Below are 25,811 nucleotides of genomic sequence, written 5' to 3'. Positions count from 1 at the left end.
TCAGTTCTCTTCATGATACTATCCTTCAGAATTTCGATCATGTCAATTACTGATCCCTCTAGTAGAGTAGACAAATAGGCTTCCTTGGTTTCTTTAACATATATTGAGGACCTCATATAGGATCCATCGTCTTCAATATCCTCAATGTTGATATTCACTTTGTACAACTTAACTTGCTCAACTATGAGCCTTGACCAAAACTTCTCCCTAGTTTTATTGAGTCGGCTTTAGAAACCTTAACCAGGCGTCCTTGAAGTTCAATTATGGCCTCTCTAACATGGACCACCTCTTGCAAACCGTAGCTAACTTAGAGATGATGTCAATGCTAGATGGATTCTCAAGATTCAATCAGATCGAAGTAGATGAAGCTGATTGTAAAAACCCTCACTGGCTTACAACATGTAATAGACGAACTGTGTCTTCAATTGCTTTCAAGTTGCAGCTTCTCCTCTATCTTAAAATACCAATCCTCAAGAAACTGGATATATATGAGCAAAAATCTATACCATGACAGAGCTAGTTACCAAAATATGGTGGATTTGGTATTGTAAACTTGTAGACTGTTGCATTGTAACATGAAAATTCACATGTATTGCATGAAAGTAGAAAACACAATTATGAACTTCTGAATTGACAATAGGTAATTCCAATCAGTTACTATAATTCTGAAAATCCTCACACAATTATCTGATAACAATTTGATTGGCAATCAGAAAATAGAGAATTACAACTAATTGTTTTTGGCACCTGAATTGTATAAATAATCCTAGTCTTAAGCATCTTGCCTATATCTCTAAATCATAAGATTATAATTTCTTTGCATCTGCCAAAAGGGCACTGCATCAAGCTTGAGGGAACTTTTATACGTGAACTTCCCATCCATGAAGTTTTTTAAGTCTTCATAACCCCAAGCAAACACTTCTTGATAGATTAGGAGTAATCTCCTCCCTTCAGCCCTTTCTTTATTAGTACAACACTTACCAATGTTAATCATCTTTGGGCTAGGCTTATCTCTCATGTTTAGCCCATCATATTCTCCTGTAGTTCCTCCCTTCCTATCTCTTTCTTTTCTGGCATATGCATTATGTCTATTGAAAAGTTTTTCTAATGATACCAGGTGGGGAGGAATCTTATTACCTTTTAATTGTACCATACCCTGCTCCAACTCTTTCTTGTTGTTTGGTGTCGGATCATGTCATGGATTGGCACTTCCTTCAAAATACTGACCTTCAAATGCATTAGCTTCTTCCATGAAGTGGTGGATCTTCTTGCCATCTTCGAATACTTGCCATGACTCAAAATTGTTAGGCACGTTGGGCCTGAACATGACTTCAACTTTATAAAGTTGATCTTCAAAGTTTGGATGTGGAAGAAGTAATGATGCTGAGACTACCAAAGAATCAGCTCTAGCATTCTAATCTCTCGGAACTGCTGCAATGGAGAAGGCGTCAAAGCCTTCTATCTTGTCCCACACCCTGTTCCTGTAGTTGCGAAGTCTGTGATTCTTCACTGAGTACTAATTGCGAACTTGCGTCACAGTGAGTTCCACATCACCTTGGGCTTTTAGGACTTTAACTTCTCTTTGTTTTGCCGCAGCTATGCCCAAGAGAAGGGATTCATATTCGGTTGTGTTGTTAGTGTTCTTGAACTCCAATTTATAAACAAGGTGAGTCAATTTCCTGCTAGGTGACGTCAACACGACACCTGCTCCAGAGCCTGCTGATGCACAACTTCCATCAAATTCAAGTGTCCATACTTGCTCACCATTAGGCAGCTCTGTTTCTTCTTGTATATTAGGTGCATTCATGAATAACATATAATTTCCAAATTTCATTTCTTGATAAAGGATTTGTGCTTTAGGATCATCTAACTTCATGACCGTGAATTTGGCTTTGTCCTCTAGCTCGAGCTTAACCTTCTTATTTCCAATTGGTATAATAGCTCGTATAATAGCACGAGAGCAATCAAGCTTAATCTCACCCCCCATGTCTCTCCAGAAACTACAGCCTAGGAGCATGTCATAACTGGCTTCGATGTTTGCTACCAAGATTGTTAATTTCAGCCTTTTTGTTGGGTAAGCTGCTAAGACTACCTGTGCATCCTTAATTTGTCCTATGAGGGGGACTTGCTTAAAGCATCCATGGAATAGCAGCGCCCAAATGTCTTAGTTAAAGGTAGTCCTAAAGGTCTAGTAATAGTAGTAGGCATTACATTATTTGAGGCTCTAGAGTATATAATGCAATTACTCAACTTATGGCCATTAATGAATAGGGAGACATACAACGGGTCGGGTTTCTAACCAAGGGAGGTAGCTAAAATAGTAGATTCCTCTTCTTGGAAAAGCTTAGGTAACACAAGCTCTTCTTCAGACAGGGGACTCACAATGACATTAACATCAATGCTTGCATTAGCCTTAACCTCATCTCTACTATCTCCTTTACAGTAATCAACAAACTTTTGTAATTGAGAAGGATTTGACTTTAGATAGTCAAGAGGAGATATTTGAATTCTAGCATCCTTGCAATACTAGACTATATCAAATGAGTCTTGAGACTTAACACTTTGCTCCTAAGAAGTTGCAGGCACAGGGTCACTAGCTTTGGCTGACATAGGCACAAAAGCATTATTGTGAACAGGAATGGATAAGGTTGGACCCTTGTTTTTTGGCCTCTGGTCATCATTGTCATGTGTGCTCCATCTAGGGTGACGAAGCAATCGCCTCCTCTTTTTGAATCTGACTCATACTCCAGATAAAAGTTTCTAGAGTCGCCATTGGGAGTAGAGTCGTCTTCACTTTCAGGAAATTCCCCTGATAACTCTGTAGTGCTCATTTGCATGTATCTTGTCATCTCAGGACAAAAGTCACCATCATGGTCTGTAGTCAAATGGAAAACACACATATTCCCCTTCTTAGGAGGGGCTTCAATAGCTAGCTTTTCTTGAACATGTGGCAATTGCAATACCTTCCCTTCATGGCTCCTCCTTGGTATGTCCTAGTATGGTTGTTGAAATGATGGACCAGGCTTTGCAATTTGTCTTTTCAGAGCAATTGTCTCATTTGATAGTTTCTGTGCAATAGCTTCTTTATTAGTGGTAGTGCTAGAAATGTTGCTATAGATGCTCCGATTGGATTTCCCGTTTCCACTTACCAACGGCTATGAGATCATCTTCAAGTTTTATGGCCATGTTTCTGAGCTGCTTTCAAAACAGCTACATGTGCTCTTCTGATGTTGAAACTTATATCAGGCGATATAGCACTGATGAAGAATGTCTTCTAATTACCTGCAATCGGTCTGCTAGTTGTAGGGATGCAATTGACCAGCTTATTAAATCTCGCAATAAACCCCCTCATTGGAACACTAGGCTCCTTGATTTGAGTTAACTGAGATAGTACAGTGTGTTCATCCTCCACGCTCTTGAAACGTGCTTCAAATCTCATCCGCATGTCATCTCAGGTTGTGATGCATACAACTAGTAGATGCTGGAAACAATCAATCATGCCTTCAACTAGTGTCTCAACGAACATGTGCACGACAACGTCTTCATGTTGTGGGGTCACAACACTGCAGATCACAAAGAATGATGCAATATTTTCTTCGAACACTTTCCCATCTCCATTGAACTTTAGGAAGTTCTTCCTTCAGGCTCTTGGCAGATTATTGTGTGGAGCCAGACGAAGTGGGCCAATAGCATTGCCCCAAGGTACTGCCATGGCTCTTGGTAGAACATGTACAAGTCAAAAAGTTGCGCTTGATGATGTGACAACCCCATGTAATCTTAAGGTGTTGCACACTGACGAAGGTTGTGTTCAAAAAACTAGAGCAGAAGAGGACTTGCTTTGCCTCTGCCAAGCAAAATTCGTTGGTGGGAGTAGAGCCTTTTGAATATCTTCCAACACAGAGTCTCTAGAACAACACCTTCTGCCTCTGAGGGGGTCCTCAAGGATAGGAAAGTTAGCTCTCATTAGCTTTTCATAGACAGGATCAACCTCGCCACATCCTTTCGCACTCCTGGTGTACTTGGGATCCAGGATGAATCAACTTTTCCCAAACAGGTGCTTAGGCCTGCCTCAGCTTTTGCTGCTGAAGCAACCTTTTCCAGTTCTCATCTTTGGCTTCTTCTCATTCCAATACAAAGCTTACTCTTCTATAATCTTTCACAGATCTTCTACTCTTCCAATAGAGTGTATTCAATTGATTCGCAATGTCTTCCTGTTCGTCTTGGAAACCAAGGTTGGGCTGTATAATAGGAATTAGGCCTTCATGGGGAAGTACCATCTTTCCTCATGGCCTATTAATTACATGCAACTCGAACAAGTGCAAGAGTGCCACAATCTATTTTGTTCCAAAGCCGACAAAAACTGCTGTAAAATTGCACACTATGCGGCTTGGGCAAGGATAACAAAAATCTGTTTATATGAAGTACCTTAAAATCATAGAGAACTTTCTACATTCGATCCCTAGAAAAGATGCCAAAACTATTGTAAAATTGCACACTGTGCGACTTGGGTGGGGATAACAAAAGTCTGTTTATATCAATGTTACCAGCCTTGGACTTGGTCAGGCCCAAATTGGGCTTGGACATGATCTCAGCAGCTGGCCTCGGTGAGGACTCAGCAAATTAAGAACTTGTGAAATTCAAAGATTTTTAAGGATTTTAAGTTTTCTTCATGCATCATTTAGCCAATTAACATCAAATACACAATAATGGAGATAAATAGAACCTACTTTGCACACATATACAACTTTTCATAGATCACGTAAGTATAAATGTGAGTTTTTGAAAGAAATTAGTTAAAGTTAACTGAATAACATAATAGAAATCTGGAATATAGTGTAATTGTCAAATGTCTACAATATCCATGGAATCAAAAGTTCAAAACATATATCAAAAGAAAGGCTCATAGTAGCCTATGCCATCTTTCTTCTCTACAGCTTCCTCTAAGAGAGCTTGTATATCATGCATAACATCCTTAGTTACATCCTTTCATTTTTTTATATCAAGCTTTGGTATATGTGCAAGGTGATATTTCAATCTATTAATGCCTCCCCCATTATATGTTGTCATACAATGCCAACATGTCACAACTCCTTTCTTATACCCATGATTGACATGTTTCCAAGCCCTATCCCTTTATACTGCAATAGTGTCAGCATCAGGGTTAGTTTTAGGCCTAGTTCCACTACCCTCGGGTTGAGACATGATGTTGTTGCTTGTTACATCCCAAATTTTGCCCTAATTTTTTATTTGATCATAACTATTGGTTTAACAAATTATTCATGTTCATGTGAAACAAGTTAGTTAATTATATACATTGTATCAACTGCTAACAGATTATATCTTTTTTTTAGTCATGTGAAACAAGTGAGTTAATTATATACGTTGTATCAACTGTTAAGAGAGTGTTTCTTTTTCTTGATCATGCAAAACGAGTTAGTTAATTAAATATGTTGTACCAATTGATAACGGATTATTTCTTTCATGTTCATGTGAAATGAGTTAGTTAATATAGATGTTGAGGAAAATAATCAAGCAACCTATAACTATCATTAGATGATTGACAATTATTTTGATTAGAATTAACGATAAATATATTTTTGAATTAATGTCTTGGCGAGAATGTATTGCTTGGGTGATTGCAAAAAGAAGACCGAGGAGAGGGGAAGCATTGCTAAATGGGATCATCAGAAGGGGATGGTCGATGGGTTTAGTCATCAGGATCGACAGGTATGACCTAAGACTACCTTGGAAAGGATACGAAGACCATAGATTGCATTATAGGACCACATGAGCTATTAGGAAAACAATAAAATAAAAACTTTAAATAATTTAAATTAAATATAAATCATACCTTGGAAGATTTATTTTTTACAATCTCTTATTTAATCATTATCATAAACTTTTAAATACGAATATATATATATATATATATATATATATATATATATATATATATATATATATATATATATATATATATATATATATATAAAGATGAAGTGGCACCAATAGATTATAATTATATAATCTATTGATGTCATCTCATCGATACACATATAAATGTACATAAGGGCTTATAATAATAATAATAAAATAAAGATTGAACCCTTCAACTTTTAATTCTTTTTCCCTCATTTCTTCTTTTCACAAATTCGAATTTATGAAGAAATCAAAACAAAAGCTTCTTGATAACCGATGGTAGCCTAAAGGTCACGGCTGACCATTAAAAGTCCATCCTTGAGATTGTTTGGAGCAACCTTTTCCATTCTGCGATTTCCTCTATTCTCCCAAGAATCTACTACATTTTAATTCTTGAGAATCCCACCCTCATGTTAAACCATTCTATCCCTGCAAATCCGAAATTGTTCCTTTGATTTTTCATTTAAAACCACACTAATAGAATCGCATCAAGGCTATACTCAACAGGAATCAAGATTTTCAGTTGGCGGAGAGAGAAACCAGTGTTGGAGATCAGGTTTTACATCCTTGTTTTTATTTTTTTCAGTTGTATTCCCTTATCATTCAATCTAATAACTTTCAGAGATCTGTAGAAGTTGAAAATTGTCTTTGATGTTGTAAATGCTACAAAGCCGAATTAATAATTTAGTCGAATTGTCCAAAGTCATGTTTCTTGTCTTACATCCGCATACGGAAGACTGAGAATTTGAATGAGTAGTAAATCGATATCTATTCTCATGCATATTCCATTTACCTTAATTTTTCTTTCTCAATCTAAAATGATTTAACCTCCTCAGTCGGTTAAGACTGTAATATTAGAGATAATCCACTATACCATCTGCTGATATATATGGAGTATTCATGATTTTGTCAAATAAGAATAATACCCTGAGTTCACACCTATGATTCAGTTTTATTTTGAACCAAGATAATTTGGAAGGTATCCAAATGTTGCAAAGCTTAAACATGCTACCTTGCATGGAATTGGATTATATTGACACCAAGGAAATTCACCTGGCAGAAAGGCCAATGATTGGTGAAGAGGTGTAAAACCTAACCTGCAAACAAAATCAAGATTGAAATCAGATAACTAAGAAATAAAATACATATAATAGCTCATGCATGTCCTAATGATGAAACCTGTTGTCAAGTCGAGAGGTGGAGATCGGGTTTACGAACCCAATTTGAAATCCTTGGCCAAGGTAGATATAGGCGAATGTGCTGATTATGAGATCTTTTTTTTGTTTGTTCAGATGCTTCAGTTATTTAGTAATAACTGATGGGACACTCAAACCACCAGATGGCTTAGATGGCTGGACTTAAGAACATCCCAAGCCCAATTCCGAGGTAGGGAGGGTCATTCTATTAAGATAGGATGTGAGGGGATAAGAATGGTCCACGGTTGGGAGGTTAAGCCTATGTCAATGCTTCTTCTCTCACCAATGCCGAGGCTTGGACAACAAGATAAAGGGAGCTCTCCATCATTTCTATAGGTTCTTTTACCTTTGAAATCATAGAAGCATATGGTTTAGAATCATATGTAGGAATATATTAAATGTTTAATCTTATAGTTGCTACTTTATTTACAGATGAACAGGTTAGATTGAAAGCAATGTAAATCATTTATTATTTCCTTTATATTCGTAGTTTTTAAATTACAAATAGTTTAAGTAGCAATTATTTCTTTCTAGTTATAATTAGTTAATGGTAGTCAATGTCATATAAATGGGATTAGTTGATAGTTAAATATTTATTTTACAATGGTTAGGGAAAAATTGGTATGTTACATTGCTGCTGCAATAAACTATAAATAAATAAATAAAGCATTTTGAATATAGAAAATCCAATTTACAAACACTAGGGCTGCTTATTTTTCAAGTTTTTCATCACCATAAAATGGAACAAATCTAAAGAGTCCAAACACATGCAACTAAAAAAAGATTCACGAATGTAAAAAAATTTGCAAAATAACAAGAAAAGCATGCATCTTACCTCTTCAAATTTTCTCTAGAAATGGAAATGTAACCCAAGTTTGAAGAAGTCTCTTCCAAATGCTTTTTTTAACTCCTCTCAACGCTTATATGCAAGCTACAAAGTGGCACAAGCAATCAACAATCGATAGATGAGAGCTAACCGATTTGCTAATCTATCTCCCAAAACCCCAGTACTCTTTCCTCAACTCTTCTTTCTCAATTGCAAGTGATAGAATGACCTTTTCAAGTCGGTCTTATGCTTTACATACGAAAAAAATAAAAACAAAAATATTAAAAAACTTTTTTTTGGTGCTTTTAGGACGTTGACCACTAGCCGAGTCAGGTTGACGAGGCTTGGCGAGTCAGCAGAGTCAGCCAAGACTCGGCTAGGAGTTGGCCGAGTCCGAGTCAAGAGGCCTGTTACCTCATTTTGCCTAGCTCGCCTAGAGACTTGCCAAGTCTGGCCAAGACTATCCGAGTCCTGTGAAGTACCTCAAAATCATAGAGAACTTTTTATATTCAATCCTCAGTAGAGTCACCAAAAACTGTCGGTTGACTATTTGTCCCTCTTGAATGCCCAATGCGGTGGAGGAATGGGCTGTAGCAACAAATGGGTCCATGTATGGGTGATATCATTGCCCTTTGAATTGAAAGGTGCAACTCCCTTGTAGGTGCAAGATGTGCAATGAATACTGTCTTTATTAGATCTGGGTTTCTAGGGTATGCTCTTAACCAGAGAGCAGAAGAGGAGATATCCAAGTTACCCATAACCACAAGAAACCTAGGCAAAGAGAATGATTTGGACAACCCACAACACCTACAACTATGGCTATTATGAGCTATCTTGCAGCTCTTCTACGCTAACTCTATTCTAAACAAGTACCCTATGGCTACAACAATTGAATGCAAGGAGTGCACAAGGAGAAATGAACATTCATGGGCCCAAGTGCCACTTCAACTAGACAAGATGAACCAACAGCAATTCCCCAGATCACTCATACTCAAATCCCAAGTACACAATGCAACACTACACTACAGAAGCAACTAGAAAGTAGAAATACAATCAACATCGAAGTAACACTCAGACTACCCCGCTTAATTACAGCAACTCTCGGATTGCCCTTAACTAAATCAGTTCCACCATCAACTACAATCCATTTTCAATCACCAAATGAACATGTAAGCTACTTTAACCATGCTGAAGAAACAAGGAAAATGAACTAGAACTGAACTTGAAAAGCAATGCTCAGATTGTTTAATAGCTTCAAATTCAATTGACTTGCCCTTCCATACAAACTAAACTAATGAACGAAAAACATTCATAGTAAGCTCAGAGTCTCACTTAGTAGTCCCACCTACAAGGGTGAATTCACAACAAAAGTTTGTTGATCTTTTATTCATCTATCAAAATTACATTTATAGAGTTTGACCAGTTACATTCATGATTACATTGCGGAGCAATTTTAAGAGGCATAGCCAAAATTAGGTATTACCCAACCCAACCCAGTGCACTTCTTATCATGAACTCATTCCCATTTTTCCTTCAGACGCTTACTCTGGCTGGCATATGTTTTCAGTTTTTGGCACAGACAGAAACATCCTTGCACAATTGACCAACAAACACATTGTTCGCTCTCACTTCTATTTCTTTGTCCTCTAGCGTAAATCCCCTGCAACTTGAATATAACATACTTTCTATCCAGCCTTCCTTAACTTTGGAACCGCAACCCTAAACAACCACTAGCAGTAAAATGCGGTATTAAAAAAAATGTTAATGTAACTTGGTTTAATTACCACTTCTAAGTAACAAATCTGGGAAAATTAATGTTGGTACTTCCATACTTGCACAAATGTAGTAGATATGATTATTCTAGTAACCCTTTGTGTTGCATCTGTGTTTGTACTTATCAATAATGATAACAATAGCATTCAACGACTGAAATTCCATCTTGACATCAATGACATCTCTAGCAAATTTTGGCATCCTTTGAGAAGTTCTTGATACTACCTTGACTTCAATTACAACACCGTCTTCAACAATAGCAAGTTAAGTGGTCTTGCTCTTGGGGGAAAAACTTCATAGCTAAGCACGTTAGAGTAGGAGCATCGTTAGTCCTTGTCAACATCACCTAGATGGAATGAGTACCAAGCAGACCATTTTTTGCTATCATAAGAGATGAAATTTTGTGAACCTTCTACTCATCAAATATGGGTCAGTGAATTTGACTAAAAGACAATGTAGTCGAATCCTAATATAAATATTGTAACTTGACAAACTACGCAAAATACCTCCGCATAATGTCTCCTTTGGGGCTATTCCTTTGTTTTGCCCCGAAATCACGATTCTAATTAAAAATAAGAAATATAATGGGTTAAGAGTACATTTACCAATTGGAAAACCTTTTAACAATATTAATCCTAGTTTAGGTTTTTCACACCATGTTAGCTAGTTGGACATTGACTTTAAATCATAAATCAAGAAAAAATCTTATTTGTCTAGTCATTAATACACATCATAAAATTCTCTTACTAAGATCTAATAAAGATATTAGCCATTCTAATGTGGACTCCCAAGATAACCTCATTATATATTCGTTGCAAAGTGTGAAAACCATAGTCTCAAGGTTGGTTACCCTTGTTGTCGATAAAATGTATAGTGTAGCCGACGGGTAGAGTAGTATCTAAACGGGCGCGTGACGCTTCAATCACCCCTTCGGAAAGGTATATGTACACGTCCGAGATGGACTTTGGAATCAGGAGTTATAATCAATGAATCATTGTAGTCATTGTAATCAGATTGTAATCTGCAAGTGCATACATGAATAAAGTACCTGTTCTAATTGAATCACGTTATACATGTATTGAACTTACCCTATGTAGTAAACATTTGGCGCCATTGCCAGACGTACCTGGAACGAACGAATGATATGAAGATTAATGCCAAATTTGCCAAACAAAGATCGGAATAAGGTGAAAGATAAGAATGAACTAAGTACAGCAAAAGAAATTTTAATTTTAACACAGCAAGCAGAACGCAGACAAAGACTTCAGCAGATTGCCGAGGGGCACCGAAGGGGTGAAGAGGCACAGACGGAGGGAGTGCACTCACCTAGGAGGCTGAGGAGTGCTGAGGAATTGCTAGAAGAAACTCGACAACGCTTGAATTTGGTGGAGGAAACAAGGGAAGAATTCCTTAACCTGTATACGTCGAGGGGAGAGTGTCCGAACGGAAGGGAAGCAACTCACACGGCTCGAAGTGCGGAGGGAGCACGAGCGTAAAGTGATCTCTTCATTCCTGATACACCAGACGAACGAATACAGGCGGCGAATAGAACGTCACTTGAAGACTTTTCACCAAACAACGCAGTTGTTGGAAACAAGATTGTTATTCAGAACAGCGCGGAAGACCAGAACAATGCGGGAGCATAGAACAGCGCAGGAGTCCAGAACAACGCGGAAGCACAGAACAATGCGGGTACACAAGTACCTCAAAATCAAAGGCAAGTAACGATGGCTGGCCCTAAAGAAAAGTTACCCAAGTTTCACGGTGATGGTTCAGCAGACCCTATCAGACATTGTAAAACGTGTGAAACCATATGGACGGCAAATGGCGTGACAAATGAGGATAATTGGGTAAGACAATTTCCAGCGACCCTACGGGGTGTGGTGATAGATTGGTTTTCTAACACTGGTCCTCAGAAACTTGATACATGGGAGAATGTTAAAAAAGAATTTATAGCAGAATTCAGATTACTCCAAGATGATAATGAAATAGTGGCAGAAATCTACAGCACCAAACAAGGAACGAATGAGACAGTTCGAACCTATGCCAAGCGATTGAAAGAATTGATCGGGAAGATGGAGAGCCAACCAGCAAATGGGTTGAAAAAATGATGGTTTGTGGAGGGGCTACGACCGGCTCTTAAAAAGAAAATGAAGATAGTGCCACTGTCGTCATACATTGATGCATATACTTGTGCCATGGATTTGGAAAGTGAACAGAAGACGAGTAAGAAGAAGCATAAGTCCTCTGATTCAAATGATTCATCCTCGGAGAATAGTGCTAGTGATGAGGAATCAAACAAAAAGGTGAAAGCGCTACAGAAAGACATGCTACGGATGATGAAAGAATTCAAAAATTTGAAAAAGAATCTGGATACAATAAAAGGAGAACTATGGTGTACGAACTGCAAGGAGGACGGCCATACAAAGGGTTCATGCCCGAAGAAGCAGTTTTGTGACATCTGCCAGGTGGCGGGGCATTCCTTGAAAGAGTGCCTGTTTAACTTGAAAACAAAAGGACATCCGCAGGTGTTACTAATGCAGGAAGCGTTGAACAATAGCAACAATGCGGGCAATGATGCAACTCCAGGTGGATATCGATATAATAATAGAGGCGGAAGGGGTGGAAACAATAACAATAACAATGGAGGCCGAAGTAGAATACAATATGATGCGAGTAGATGGCCGATGATACAGTGTCGGGCATGTAATCTTTGGGGTCACTTCGCGAGGGACTGTACTACGAAAGAGACGTCGCAACTACTGTGCAAATGGTGTGGTCCGGGGGACCATGAAGGTTCAAAATGTCCAAAGCAAGGCGTAAATTTATTAAGTATTGAAACATGTGATGAAAACGTGTTGGCGATCACGCGGGAGCAGGCGAGGAAAGCAAAATATCCGAATGCGGAAGAAGAGAAGGAGAGGTTACAAAAAGCCTGAATAGAGATACAGAAGCAGATGAAAGCGAAGAAGTTACAAGTAAAAGACACTGCTGAAACTCCGAAGAGAAACTTGGCGGAACAAAACATGGTGAAACAGATAATGCAAACGGAAGTGCCAATTAAATTAAATGATCTTCTTCTCACCATGCCACAACTGCGTACGGCTATTATAAATATGACACTGTCCTTGAGAGTAACGGAGGAAGCAAAGGATAGTACGGAAACAACCACAGCAGCAGCAACAAAACCGATGTTATTAGCACTTACGACAGTTAGACACCCAACAGTGGTGGAGATGGGCATTCTGGGTACGGTGCTAACGGATACAATGGTAGATGGAGGATCAGGAGTGAATGTGATGTCGGAAGATATCTGGAAAAAACTTGGACAACCAACACTATGGCCACCCACCTTTCAGTTACTAACAGCAGATCAACATGGGATAAAACCCTTGGGCACTCTGATGGCGCAGCCAGTAACAATTGGGACACAACTATTTTTACTGGATTTTGTAGTCATTCCATTAAAGAGAAGAGGGTACGACGCCATCCTGGGACGAGGGTGGTTGGTGCAAGCTAAGGTAAAGCATGATTGGAAAAGGAACACCCTGTCAATGGAGAAAGGAGGTAGGAGGTTTATAATCGATTTGCATACACAGATGGTAGGAGAAGAAGCAGCGTCGTCGGATTTAGAAGGTGAAGGCAAGAATGATGACGAAGGGAAAAAAAGGATGGAACCAGATGATGAAGGGGTGCTGAGATTAGGAGGGTCAACTGATGACGACCTAGATTCAATAAACGGATTGCTACACTGGCAAATGGAAGATTATGAGGTCTTTCCGAGTTGCAATATTTTGATTATCGAGGAAGGAAAAGAAGGCCATGAGTTTCCAAAGGAGTACAGTGAACTGAAGGAACACTTGCCCATATGTTCAGTAAAGATAAACCAATGAAGTATGAAGAGACGACGATGAAAACAATAAACTTGGGTGATGAGGAAAATCCAAAGAACATTCTTGTAGGAGATGATTGGAACCCAGTATTGAAAGCGGCAGCTTGGACGTATAAGGACTTAAAAGGAGTGCAACTAGAGCTATGTGTCCACCGGATACCATTAATCGAAGGTGCGGTACCTGTACAAAAGTGGCCGTACCGAAGGAATAAAAACTATGCAGCATGGGCCGTGGAAGTTGCACAAAACAAGTGGAAGGTATGGTGTCAGAAGCGTTTAAAACTGAACAACTTTCAACCCGGTCAATTGGTACTGAAGTATAATGGACAGAATGAAATAAGGCCTGGAAAATATAAAGTTAAATGGGTTGGACCATACAATATACGGGAAGTTGGATATAACGAAGCAATTAAATTGTGGACACTAGATGGAAAAGAAATACTAGATACCGTAAATGGATCAAAGTTGAAAATATACAAGGACAGGAAGGATCCTCCGTAGGAAAATAATTGAACGAAGAAAAGCTGTTTGTAAATAATGTAAATAACGTATATATGTATAATATTGAAGTTGAAGTGTCAAGTAATAAATTGTAGTTTAAAAAGTATGAAGTGCTAAAACAAGGAAACTTGAAGCATAAAGTAAATGTAGTGGAATGTTAAATATTAAATGTCAGAGGGAGCAAAAGTCTGCCGTACGGCCTACTGTATGGCCTTAGAAGATATCATCAAAGGAAAAAGTATGAAGAAAAAGCTTGAGCAAATAATAGAATAATAATAAAGTGACCGAATGGTAATAAATTGGGAAGTGAGGGAATTTAGAAAGACCTTTTGGATGACCGTATGGCCTTGACAAATTAAAAATGTAAGCCATAACTAATAAAAGTAATTGGAAGATCTAGAAATTCATTTGAGGAAGTAGGAAACCATATAAGAAAGACTGTACGGCCAGGAAAAAAGAAAAATGGAGGTAGTAAAATGACTGTACGGCTTGGTTGGATGACTGTACGGCCCAAAAGAGAACATGTGCCAAATTGAATGAAATATTAAAGATGGAAATTAAAGGTCGTGAATGACCGTACGACCCTTAGATGACTGTACGGCCTTGAGGTTTTATTATATAAATGAAATCAAATCGTACCGTATGGCAGAAAATAAGACCGTACGGATGGAAGGAGGAACAAGCCATGAGGATTGAGGATAGTACGGAGATCGTATGGTGGTTGAAAAGACGAATTGAGGAAGAGGTGAATAAGACCGTACGGATTGAGGGCAAGGTGAATAAGACCGTATGGTCTCAAGCCGAATGCCATCATACAGAGTGGTGACCAAAATAAAGCCGCAAGGAAAAGAAGGTATTCATTTGAAATAACTTTATCTATTCTTTATATTCAGAGACGAAGGGTATCAGGAAAGGAAGAGGAATTGCTGTAGCCGATTCACAAAGAAAGTCTACAGAAAAGAGGAAGTGGAAGAGCAAAAAAAGAAGAAAAAAAATGACGACAAATTGAAACAGTTCGGAATGAGTAATGCATGATGCCAAAGGGAAGGGTAGACATAAGTAGTTGTTAGAAAGAGTGTGGAATTGGAAGAAAATGACAGAAATAGTGTGTTCCATGCAGTTTTGTGTGAGTTTCGGAGTGCTAATTTGGTCTTGGTGCAGGACCCTGCGGGGGCGCTGCCCCTCGACCGCGCTGGGGGCGTTGCTCCCTAGACCCCTAGTCGTTGCGGATATCAGTCATGGGAAGTGTGACCAGTTGATGAGACCTAGAGCTGCTGCTGTAGGCATGAGTGTTTGTGTGTCAGAGGAGGCACTTGGAGTAGGTGTTGGGCATGAGGCTGTCTTGGTGGATGCGTAGAGAGCTCGGGAGGAGCTGATCATCCAGTTGAAGGCAGTATGGCGACACTTGGCTCAGTGTAACCAGGAGTTGGAAACAGAGAAAGCAGCACGGGTGGCTATCAAGGTCAGCTAAGGAGATAGTATTGTGTTAGTAGAGGCTACAGATGCAACGTGGGTTGGAGACCAGTTTGGTGCAGGCATAGGATGAATGTGAAAGTGATGCAACAGAAACAGATCTATCTTGTTGTAGTTAGTCAATTAATGTATTTTGTTGTTAATTTGTCTCAGATATTTTGTAATTGTCGTCCGAAGACGACCTTTCTTTTGGGGGGGGATGATGTTGTCGGTAAAATGTATAGTGTAGCCGACGAGTAGAGTAGTATCCGAACGGGTGCGTGACGCTTGAGTCACCCCTTCGGAAAGGTATATGTACATGTCCGAGATGGACTTTGGAATCAGGAGTTATAATCGATGGATCATTGTAGTCATTGTAATCGGATTGTAATCTGCAAATGCATACATGAATAAAGTACCTGTTCTAATTGAATCGCGTTATACATGTATTGAACTTACCCTATGCGGTAAACAACCCTTGTACTACTCAAGTATGGAAAGTGGGCCACTCTTCCATACCTTAGTTCACCTTCGAGGTTGGTTGTCCTCTTTGTTCAAGCCCAAGGGTAGTACACAAACCCCTTGGCGCATGAGCATAGCATTTATCTCAAGGTGGCATACTTGATGAGATCTCATGCTCAAGGGAACACGAAGGTCCATGATGTAATGAATCCTTTTTGGCCATTTCTTGATTTTCTCTAAAATTGCCCTTTTAAGTTTTGAATTGTACTTAGAGGTTTTGATTTTTAATGTTTCAACCTAAGAGCATATCAGATCCCATAATTATTATATTTCATTATGCATCTAAATCATATTCATCGACAATACATACTTAAGCCTCAATACCTTAATCCTCTCCTAATCGCTAACATTAATGTGGATGGCAGAATTATTGTGCTGGGTAGAAAGAGTCTCCATGAGGCACCCTCATGAACAAAGCTTGTTTTGGGAATCTTCTCACTGTGACCAGATACCCTCCCCTTCTCAAACTCCCTATCCAATTAGGTGCATCAGTGAGTGATTAAAGCATTAACTGAGTATATATTATTATCTTAAATACATTACAAACTTAAGTATAGACTAATGTGCCCCTGTGATTACCCACAAGGTAAATCTCCATTGTATACATACATACGTACATACGAACGTATGTATGTATTTCATTACTATTAGTATTATATATAATAAATAGATAATTTATACATGTGCGTTTATATGTCCATATGTATTAGTGTAAGTATCTTTATTTTAATTCTCTATGCTCACTTAGTCCTCTCTTGATTCAATATTTAGTCCACATGGGAATCTTCTTGTTCCCTTTTCATCTGTCATTATATTTATATATAAATAGTTTTGTCTCCATTCATATTCAATGAGTCCATGCTAAATAAATATAGGTAAAATTCTTATTGTTTGTTCTCGCCTTAATGTAAAGTATATTTGAGATCCATTCTTCTTTATTCGATCTTACTCCACTTTCTTATTATTCCCTGATCCATATGACTCTTCTTTTCATCCTTTTGTATAACTAAAATGATTACTTAGTCAGTGCTCATAAGTCTCTCATTGGCAGCAATATTTGTGTAACATCCTGATTTTACGGTTCTAATTTAACATCTAACATAGTCAAGGAATATAGATATAATTTCGATATCATAGGAAGGCAGTTACATCATTCAGGTTCATGTGAATAAGATTTACCGTTAAATTCATTTAAACAAAATTTCTTAATTAAATACTTGAAATATCATTAAATGAAATTATTTCAGAAGTTGAAATCACATACCTCAGAAATCTGAGATTGAAAATCAACTAAGGATGCTTCTACAACCACCCGGATTAGTCCACAAATACACTATAGCAATTTCATAACTCGACTATCATCTAAAAACCGCTATCTTAAAAATCATATGATGATTACAACTAAAAACCGCCATAATTTAAATTAGGGCATCAATTACCATCAGTTCAATTAGTACTTTTAATACCGCTTTACCACTTAGGGCTTCTGCGACCACGGATTCAATTTAGGGCTTCCATTACCACTATATCCTTTAAGGTTCCAGCTGTCATACAATCAATTAGGGCTTCAAATTTATTTTCTTTCCGATTACTTATCTGTGACAATAACTCAAGATTAGAAATATACTTATATTCGATATTCATATAAATGATCCACGATTCTAAAACTTGTATCTAGGTGTAAATAACGGTATCAACAAACTAACTCAATTTAATCTTACCTCCTCATAAATACAAATGATAATACCTATTTCCAATAATAGTTGAATGCATAGCTCATCTTTGTCTGACGCATATTTGACATCTTGAGAGGGGTGAAACAATGTTAGGGGCTTTACCACCCAACCTCGGACCACAACATATCCCCACACGATCTCTATCAAGAAAGGCCCTCCCTACCCGGAATTGTTAGGGAACATCTTGCCATTCACTGGGCTTCAAGATATAAACACGCCATATGACTTGGCAGCAGGAGATCATCATAATAGGAATATGCATGAGCTATTAATTAATTCATATTAAATGATAAATATTGAAATGTCATAATTGTTAGTACTGGTTCATATTGTTGTTGGTTCTTTTCTCACACCTCATCACCCTTCTTCTTGACCACACAACCAGGTGAGTCCCAGGCATTCGGAATCTCTCAGAGTAGACGGCTCTGTCAATTATTCAAGATGATTACTTACATACCTACTGTGGTTACATGATTATGAACTTTAGAGATTTCAGATTTGATGTTTAATTCATTAAATAATCATAATTGATTTCTCTTAAACTGCATCTCTTCACCATTGGTGGCATCATTGCCAATGATAATATTAACATTTGAATATGATGAATAAAAGATAGATTAGAAATAAATTCAGCAGGATCTTTAATTAATAGCTATCATTATTATTCCAGCTTCCTTATTCATGGTTGTGAGATTTTATCAATTAACAATCAACGACTGACATGAATATCAGACCCTAAAGATTTCGTCTAAGATGCTATGTTTAAGTATCTATCTGCAAATTAAGAAACAATATTAAAATATCTATCAGCACATTTATTCAGACTGTATATAACATGCAACAGTGTTAATCTTTAACATGGAGAGATGAATAAAACTGAGCACTGATGGGCATATCAAAAAGATAACAGATGTATCATATCCATTAAGACAAATCTTACCAAAAGCGTTCCAAAACATGAGCTGTGGATGGTCATATCCGTTATCCCTGAGTGAGTTTTCAACAAAAGTTGATAAATGCAATTCTACTTTAATTTCTCCCAACAAACTTCTATTCCAAATGGTTTACTCACCTTATAGACGTTACGTTTGAGGGAAAAACACAGATTTAATTGATATGTTTCTAGGTGACTAATACATTAAATTCTTTAGCAAACTCATGCGTTTCGAGGCTTGACTGAATACTATTTAACATTCATGTTTATCTCAAAGTCTTAGGCCTTAGAACTGAATTTAAGTGGCAACGGAATCTACTCTAATCCATATCGATTATTTCAGACTAGTATGGAATTCAAACAAATACTATTGAGGAGGAACCCGGTAGTTTGGATTTGAGAATTTCAAAATGGAAATGCGCTCTGACTATACAGTCAACCTTCTAGCTTCTTTGAAAACCCAGAGTTGTCTCCTTCCTGGATCTATCATGGAAAGCCACCATTTTTATTCCTTAACAAATACAATTCTGAATGTCTTGCAGGTAGGAAAGACTCCCGTTCATGATCTGAGACCCGTGGCTAAGAAGGAAGAAGGGAATCGATATTAATGAAGTCGGTCTTATGATGTAAGCAATCGGATTTTGTTTTCAGTCCTTCAGGAGAAAGGCACCGTTCGCAGGGAAAAGAGAGTTGATGGTTCATAAAAAAGATACGGCCAGACCTATTAGCTTCCATTGGTTACAAGATCATAATCCACGGCTTCCATAAAATGGCTTTCTGACTCCCATTAACCCCCTCAAATTCCTCAAAATGACTATATGAAAACATCAAAAATTCCAATTTAAAGATAAGGAAGAGAAGTTGGAAAAACTCAATTTGCCAAATGTTATCATTTAAAAGAAAATAATATTGAATTGGAAGAATAGAGTTGAACGTTATTATTCAAGAATTATAATTATTTATTATAATTCTAATGTTATTAAAATCTTATATGTATAAGCTAAATCATTGTTATATTTAAATGATCATTTATAAATGATTATTAAAAATACAATAACAAAAAGTAATTTAAAATTCTTTAATATATGATTTATATTTAAACTCAATTAATTTAAATTATTAAATAACTCATGGAAGTCCTACAGATGTATTCCATTTCAAATCGCTAGGTCCTTTACCCATCTGCCAATGATGGTGATGCCCTACCTAATTCTTTTCTAAGAATGCTCCCACCCCTTCGACATGCTCGCTGTAAAAAATTTCTCAGTAATTAAATTATTTAATCATAAATAATTATAACAGTTAACCTTTCATCTTTATTCCATGAATTTGTGATTAACGATCAACTAACATGTCATCTTCACTTGAAATCATAACGACTATCTTACCATTTCACCAGATTATATCAAATTAAACTGCCAACTGACCTCATGTGAACCTCAACGTCTATATTTCAAGCTAGGTCAAAATTTGGGATGTAACAATTTGCATCTGCATGTTTGATCCACTTAACCGATGACTTGATCATTTTTTACAAGGATAATGATTTGATATGTTTTACTTCTGCATTGTCGATAACATGTTTGTCTTTGGAGTATGTCATGGCTATTATAATGATATTTCATCTCTTATTTTATTACTCATTCCATTCCATGTTAGTTTTTTAATATTATGTTCCCCTTGAACTATGCAACACCCACTAGAATAGTCATCTCCTATATTAATTCGACAAGTATGGATTTTATTGGTTCCAAAATCTACCTCCATATTCTTTACTGGGCTATGCAGTAGTAGTGATAGTCGAGTTTCTTAGACATAATTTGTTTTCTCCGTACTCTTTGTACTAGTCTTGCTGACTTTAACTCCTATTGTCCCTGTTTAGTCTGCAATGATACTCAGTGTTATCTACCGCTGGTTTCATCACCTGTTTGCCAAGTTCTTATAAGTGAGTGAGGAGAAATGAATATGATGGGGTGCGACTTCCACCACTGTCACTGTCTTGCATGGCCATCATCTTAGAGGGTCTGCGAGAGAATAGGGAGATGGCCATGGTATGGTATGTCTTTATATATTATTTGACTTTGGCATTACAAATTAATATTGTAGTATGGGTTGATACTACCAAATAATATTTATAGATTAATATTATTTTTATAGATCAATAATATTTCTAGATTAATATTAATATTAATATAATATTATAATGATTAATTGACAGTATTAATTACAAGGAATTTATGTATTTATTACTAGAGCAATAATTAAGAGCATATGTATTTAGGACTATATTTGTATTGTATACACCAAGTATGACACACAGAGGCCCACAAGCATAGAATTTATTGTGGGTTGGCATACTTGGTGGTCTCTCAAGCCCAAGGGCATCCAAAACCTCTTTGCACAAGAGCATAACATTCATCTTGGTGTGGCGTACTTGGGTCTTGTGAGCTGGGAAGGCTGGTCTTCCTTCCAATTTACAATTCATTTTTGTAAATCCAAAAAAGGTTATTAAATGAATCCTTCATCAGATAACATGCAGAGAAACATTTAGATTACACTCAATATTTAATAATTGTGGCAAATATTAATTATAGCATGAACACATTTATGCACACCTATAGTTGAACTTTATTCACATAAATTATCCTGAATCTATTTGCTGCTATTGGATATTTACTTCTGCTCTTCGTCCAGATTAGATTATTTATTTTCTCATCTCTTGTTTCTCATTCAATGCCTTTCTCTCTCTAATTTAACCCTTCTTTTATAATCTCATGAAGGGATGAGAGTCATCGTTTCATAGCCATCACCACAAAGATTACAATTCTTATAAGAGAAGCATCCCTTTCTTAATGCTACTCATAACCTTTACAACCGCTGCCTTTGTAAAATTGTTTAGCATAAATGTGCATAATCATCCATGATGAGAACTTTATTTGCATCTTTTATGTGTTGGGTGCCTAAGTTGAGAGAGATTTCATAGCATATACAAATTCAACATAATTGCATAATACCAGAGAAATGAAATGCAGCAATCGCATGAGTAACATTGAATCACATTACACTATAAATGACAAATTTAGATGTGCATTTTATAGCATGATAGGTTTCACATTTTCCACACCCTCACTTGTTCTAGATTCCATACAAATAGACTCAACACGGTTGGTTAAGTCTCCAACCGACACTGACTGACAACACAATTGACACCCCTTGGGAACAATGTTTTATAAACTAACAAAAGTCTTATTTCACTATTCATTGCATAATTGCCTCCTACAATATGCTGGGCAAATTAATGATTGATGTCTGCAATTTGAAAGTCTAAGGTAGAGGGAAGACCCTCCCACTTGCCAATGAAGGAGCTAAAATGGCTCTATAATCGATAGTTGATGAGGCACAATATTATTTGAAGGTCTTTCAAATGGGATAGCATGTTAGATGGGCTTGATCTTATCGGAAAAACATCATGGTTAAGTAATTTTTTGTCAGTGTAGTATTGGGGTAGGTGATCTCCTAGGATGTCCCATTGCTTCATGCTTGGGAACATCACCTAGATGCAGTGAATGCTATGTGGACCACTTATTCTAAAGGGGCTATATAATGGATGGTTCACGAGGCACATCGCTTAATGGATGTTTTGAAAACAGTGTAGCGAGCTTAGTGAGCTTGATCTTGTGGGAGAAACTCCATGGCAAAGCATAACTGAGTAGAGTAATACTTAGATGGATAACCTCTCATGAAGTCATGATGCTTCAACTCTTTGAGTGTCACCTAGATGCAATGATTGCTAAGTGGACCATTTATGCTCATGAAAGATGGGTTCATGTGAACCACAATTCATGACATATGGGTCAATGAGTTTGACTCAAACTATGTTGTTGGATCCTGATGTAAACATCATAGTACAAGTGGAATCCAGTTGCTTGAGCTCTATATGGGAAAATATTGGCAAACTTATGCTGAAATTTTTATGAAAAATGGGGGAAAATAATTTAAAAAATTTATGCCAAATATGGTTCATGGCCATAGAAACAAACACGTAAGTTATTACAATATAGTTATTTTCACGTTGTCAGTTACAAATTGTAAATTTTATCTTAACCTCAGACTCAAATTCTCAATATAGTGCTCACAAAACAAAATTAAGAGCAGCAGAATTGAGGTGTGCCCTGCTTGTCTGATCATGACAATCATTTTAATACCTGATTTTAAAGTTCTTTGGTTCCTTTTGCTCTGATTTGTTTGGACTATGTAGTGAGAAACTGTAGGATTGAAGGACCCAGGTAAAAACTTCTATTTATGGTCACTCCCTTTCAAATGTAAAGAAATATTCAAGAGTTTTATAATTTTGAATGGGTTCATATTTATATTTTTAGTAGATATATAGAAATGCTTATGTTTGTAAAATTTGAGCTTCCTTTAGTTCATATAAGTTATTCCGATCTTTTCTATATTAAATTTTTTTCTGTTTTAAAATTTCATATAAATTAGATTAATATCTTCCCACTGCCACTCCTGAAATCAAGATTTTTTAATAACTCCAAAACTCCTTGTTCAAAAAAACTTGAAGAAACAGTGATTCGTCAGTAGAATAATATTTATATATATATAGACATATTGTTGACAATTTTATATTCAGTCTCTTGTTTTGAAACAGTTTGATGTCATTTCAAGAGAAGTTTTGCTTCTGAATATGAAATATATGTTCCCAGTTTAGATGATTAGCTTTACATGCTACCATAAATCATCTTATCATATTGCCTGCTCAACATACCTTGGCCATCAGTGAGGCATATTTAATATAAAGATTTATTGACAAGAGGCTCTTAGTACTTCTTCTATCATCTATGTGACAAAATGTCTCCTTTTCAACAGTGGACTTGTAGATGGACGGCGCTTACTTGTCTTGGTTGTTTTTATTGGTGGGGTTACATTTGCAGAAATATCTGCTCTTCGCTTTCTCAGTGCTCAAGTAAGTCCCAAAATGTGGTTATATGAGTTAAAATGGTCATATAGTTCTAGTTTGTTACTATTAGTTATAAATATGCATGCAACTATGATAAATAACATGCAAGTGCTGTGGTGTTAGAACAAATGCAATTTATATTCATTGTGTCATTTTCATGATGTGAATTTTTCTTCCAACTTCACTTGGTTGTTCCTTCTGATATTTTTTCATTGACAAATGATTTATCCTCAAATGAATTACAATTTGTCGTAAACCTTTTCAGATAAAGACTAAGAAAGTCTTTGAGATAGAATTCTGTCTATAAACATACAGCTCATGTTATCTTCTGATGATTTGATTTCTGGCCCAGTATTCAGTGCTCAAGCGCTTACCATATCTTATTTATCATAGTATTAACAGAAGCTCCATAATAAGTTCCTTTTTAGGATGGGCTAAATTAGTACAAATTTAGGATAAGATGCTTTTCGATTGAGAAATTAGATTAAACTTTTGAGACCTTCTTGGGGCATTATGATCCCTCTGCATTTAATTAGTAACTAAAAATATTTTTTAATGAAGTGTTTTTTAATGCATTATACATTAATTAATTCATTTGGGCCTCTATTTTCACTCTAAAAGAGATTTAAAAATTGATAATATAAAAGTGGAGATTTATGATTGCACCACCCATCAAAGGGTAAATATTGAGAATCTGAGAGGCTCAGTTAATGGAATAGACAATGAGGATTAGTTGATGATTAACTAAGTTACCGATTCGGATGCGGATTCCAAAGCGGATTCCAGAAGCAGATATGGGATGCAGGGATTTTTATTTTTTTTTTGGATGCGGATGCAGATAGTTATTAAGTCGTTAGGTGGGAGAGGAGACGATGAAACGAGACACTCTATTCCGGTTCCGCGGCGGGGGTTATAATATTAACATATGCAAAGAAATGCAAGAAATATACAAAAACAAATCATTTGATAAAGCATAATATGACTATGAATCTATGATACTTAACAGTTAACTGAACCCTTAAACAAAATTCAAGATATTTCAAAATTCATATCATATTCATATATCAATATCAATATGTGCTTGTCCAACATTAGCGTTTAGTCTTGACTCTTAAACAATAAGTTCAAATAGGTCATGTTCATGAATTCCAACAAAATAAAATTTAAAAACATGGTAAATGATTGAAGTCTGAAGATTCAATCAATCAGAGGCTGACTTTGAATCATAGGGATTTGCAAGAAAATCCACATTCTCATTGTCGTCTCCAACAGTTGAAAGATCATTTGAACCAAGCATGGTTCCACTTATGCTAGATGCACCACGTGCCACACTAACATCATCACCGTCTCCAACTGTAACAAGATCATGAAGTGTTGCATCCAAATCTGCACACTCAGGGGCTACATCCCAAAGCTTTGTTGCCCCTTCCTTGTAATGATCATTCTTACGTGACAAAAGACGCAAGTTGGTGTGGACAAAGACCAAGTCCTCAGCTTTCTTGGAGCCTAACCGGTTGCGCTTCACCGAATCGATAAAGGAGGGAGTACTCCAATTCCTTTCAGCAGCAAAAGAACTAGCAACCTATATAGTTTTCACAAAACATACAAATGAAAAGCAAATTAATTTTATAGAATGTGTGAAACACTAAATTCTACAATGCAAGTGTAAACATAAAATTTTAAAACAAATTTACAAAACAAAATAAAAAACTTACTTGTGATAGGACTTTGATTGCAAGATGTTGAAGATGCTTGAAAGGTTGACCATACATGTACCACCATGTGATAGCTCCCATTCTATTTTGGTCCTTTAGTGCAAATGGAGAATGCTTTAACCCCGAAGCAAACAACCCAAATTCTTCCCTCACTTTTTCATGCATTTCTTCCAGTGGGAAGAGTCATGAAAGGGCTTTGCGGCACCCCTCAGCAACCTCCTCATCCACAAATGGTGCAACTCTACACGGCATACCAGTTATCTCCTCACTATAGTACCTAGGAGATAAGGCATATGCAAGGAGGTGCAATGGAGTAGTCATCTTATTCCAGTGATGGTTGATAATTGCTTACACTTGTTTGCATAAGGCTTCACAT

At 36.9% G+C, this 25,811-nt stretch overlaps 1 protein-coding gene across 11 annotated transcripts in view; it reads left to right on the top strand.

The window, feature by feature from the left end:
- The window catches only part of ATVPS33 (Sec1/munc18-like (SM) proteins superfamily), a 352,047-nt gene that overhangs the window by 298,467 nt on the left and 27,769 nt on the right, over positions 1–25,811 (top strand). For all 11 annotated transcript variants that reach the window (XM_089798599.1, XM_089798593.1, XM_089798598.1 and 8 more), the window contains one exon: positions 23,630–23,726. In XM_089798599.1, coding sequence (XP_089654725.1) covers positions 23,630–23,726 — 97 coding nt within the window. The remainder of the gene's footprint in view (positions 1–23,629; positions 23,727–25,811) is intronic.

Source organism: Cupressus sempervirens, chromosome 8, assembly GCF_028749045.1.
Source record: "Cupressus sempervirens isolate cs-2001-9-10 chromosome 8, ASM2874904v1, whole genome shotgun sequence".
NCBI lineage: Eukaryota > Viridiplantae > Streptophyta > Pinopsida > Cupressales > Cupressaceae > Cupressus > Cupressus sempervirens.
The sequence above is the reverse complement of the archived record's forward strand: the minus strand, read 5'-3'. Positions and strand labels throughout refer to the sequence as shown.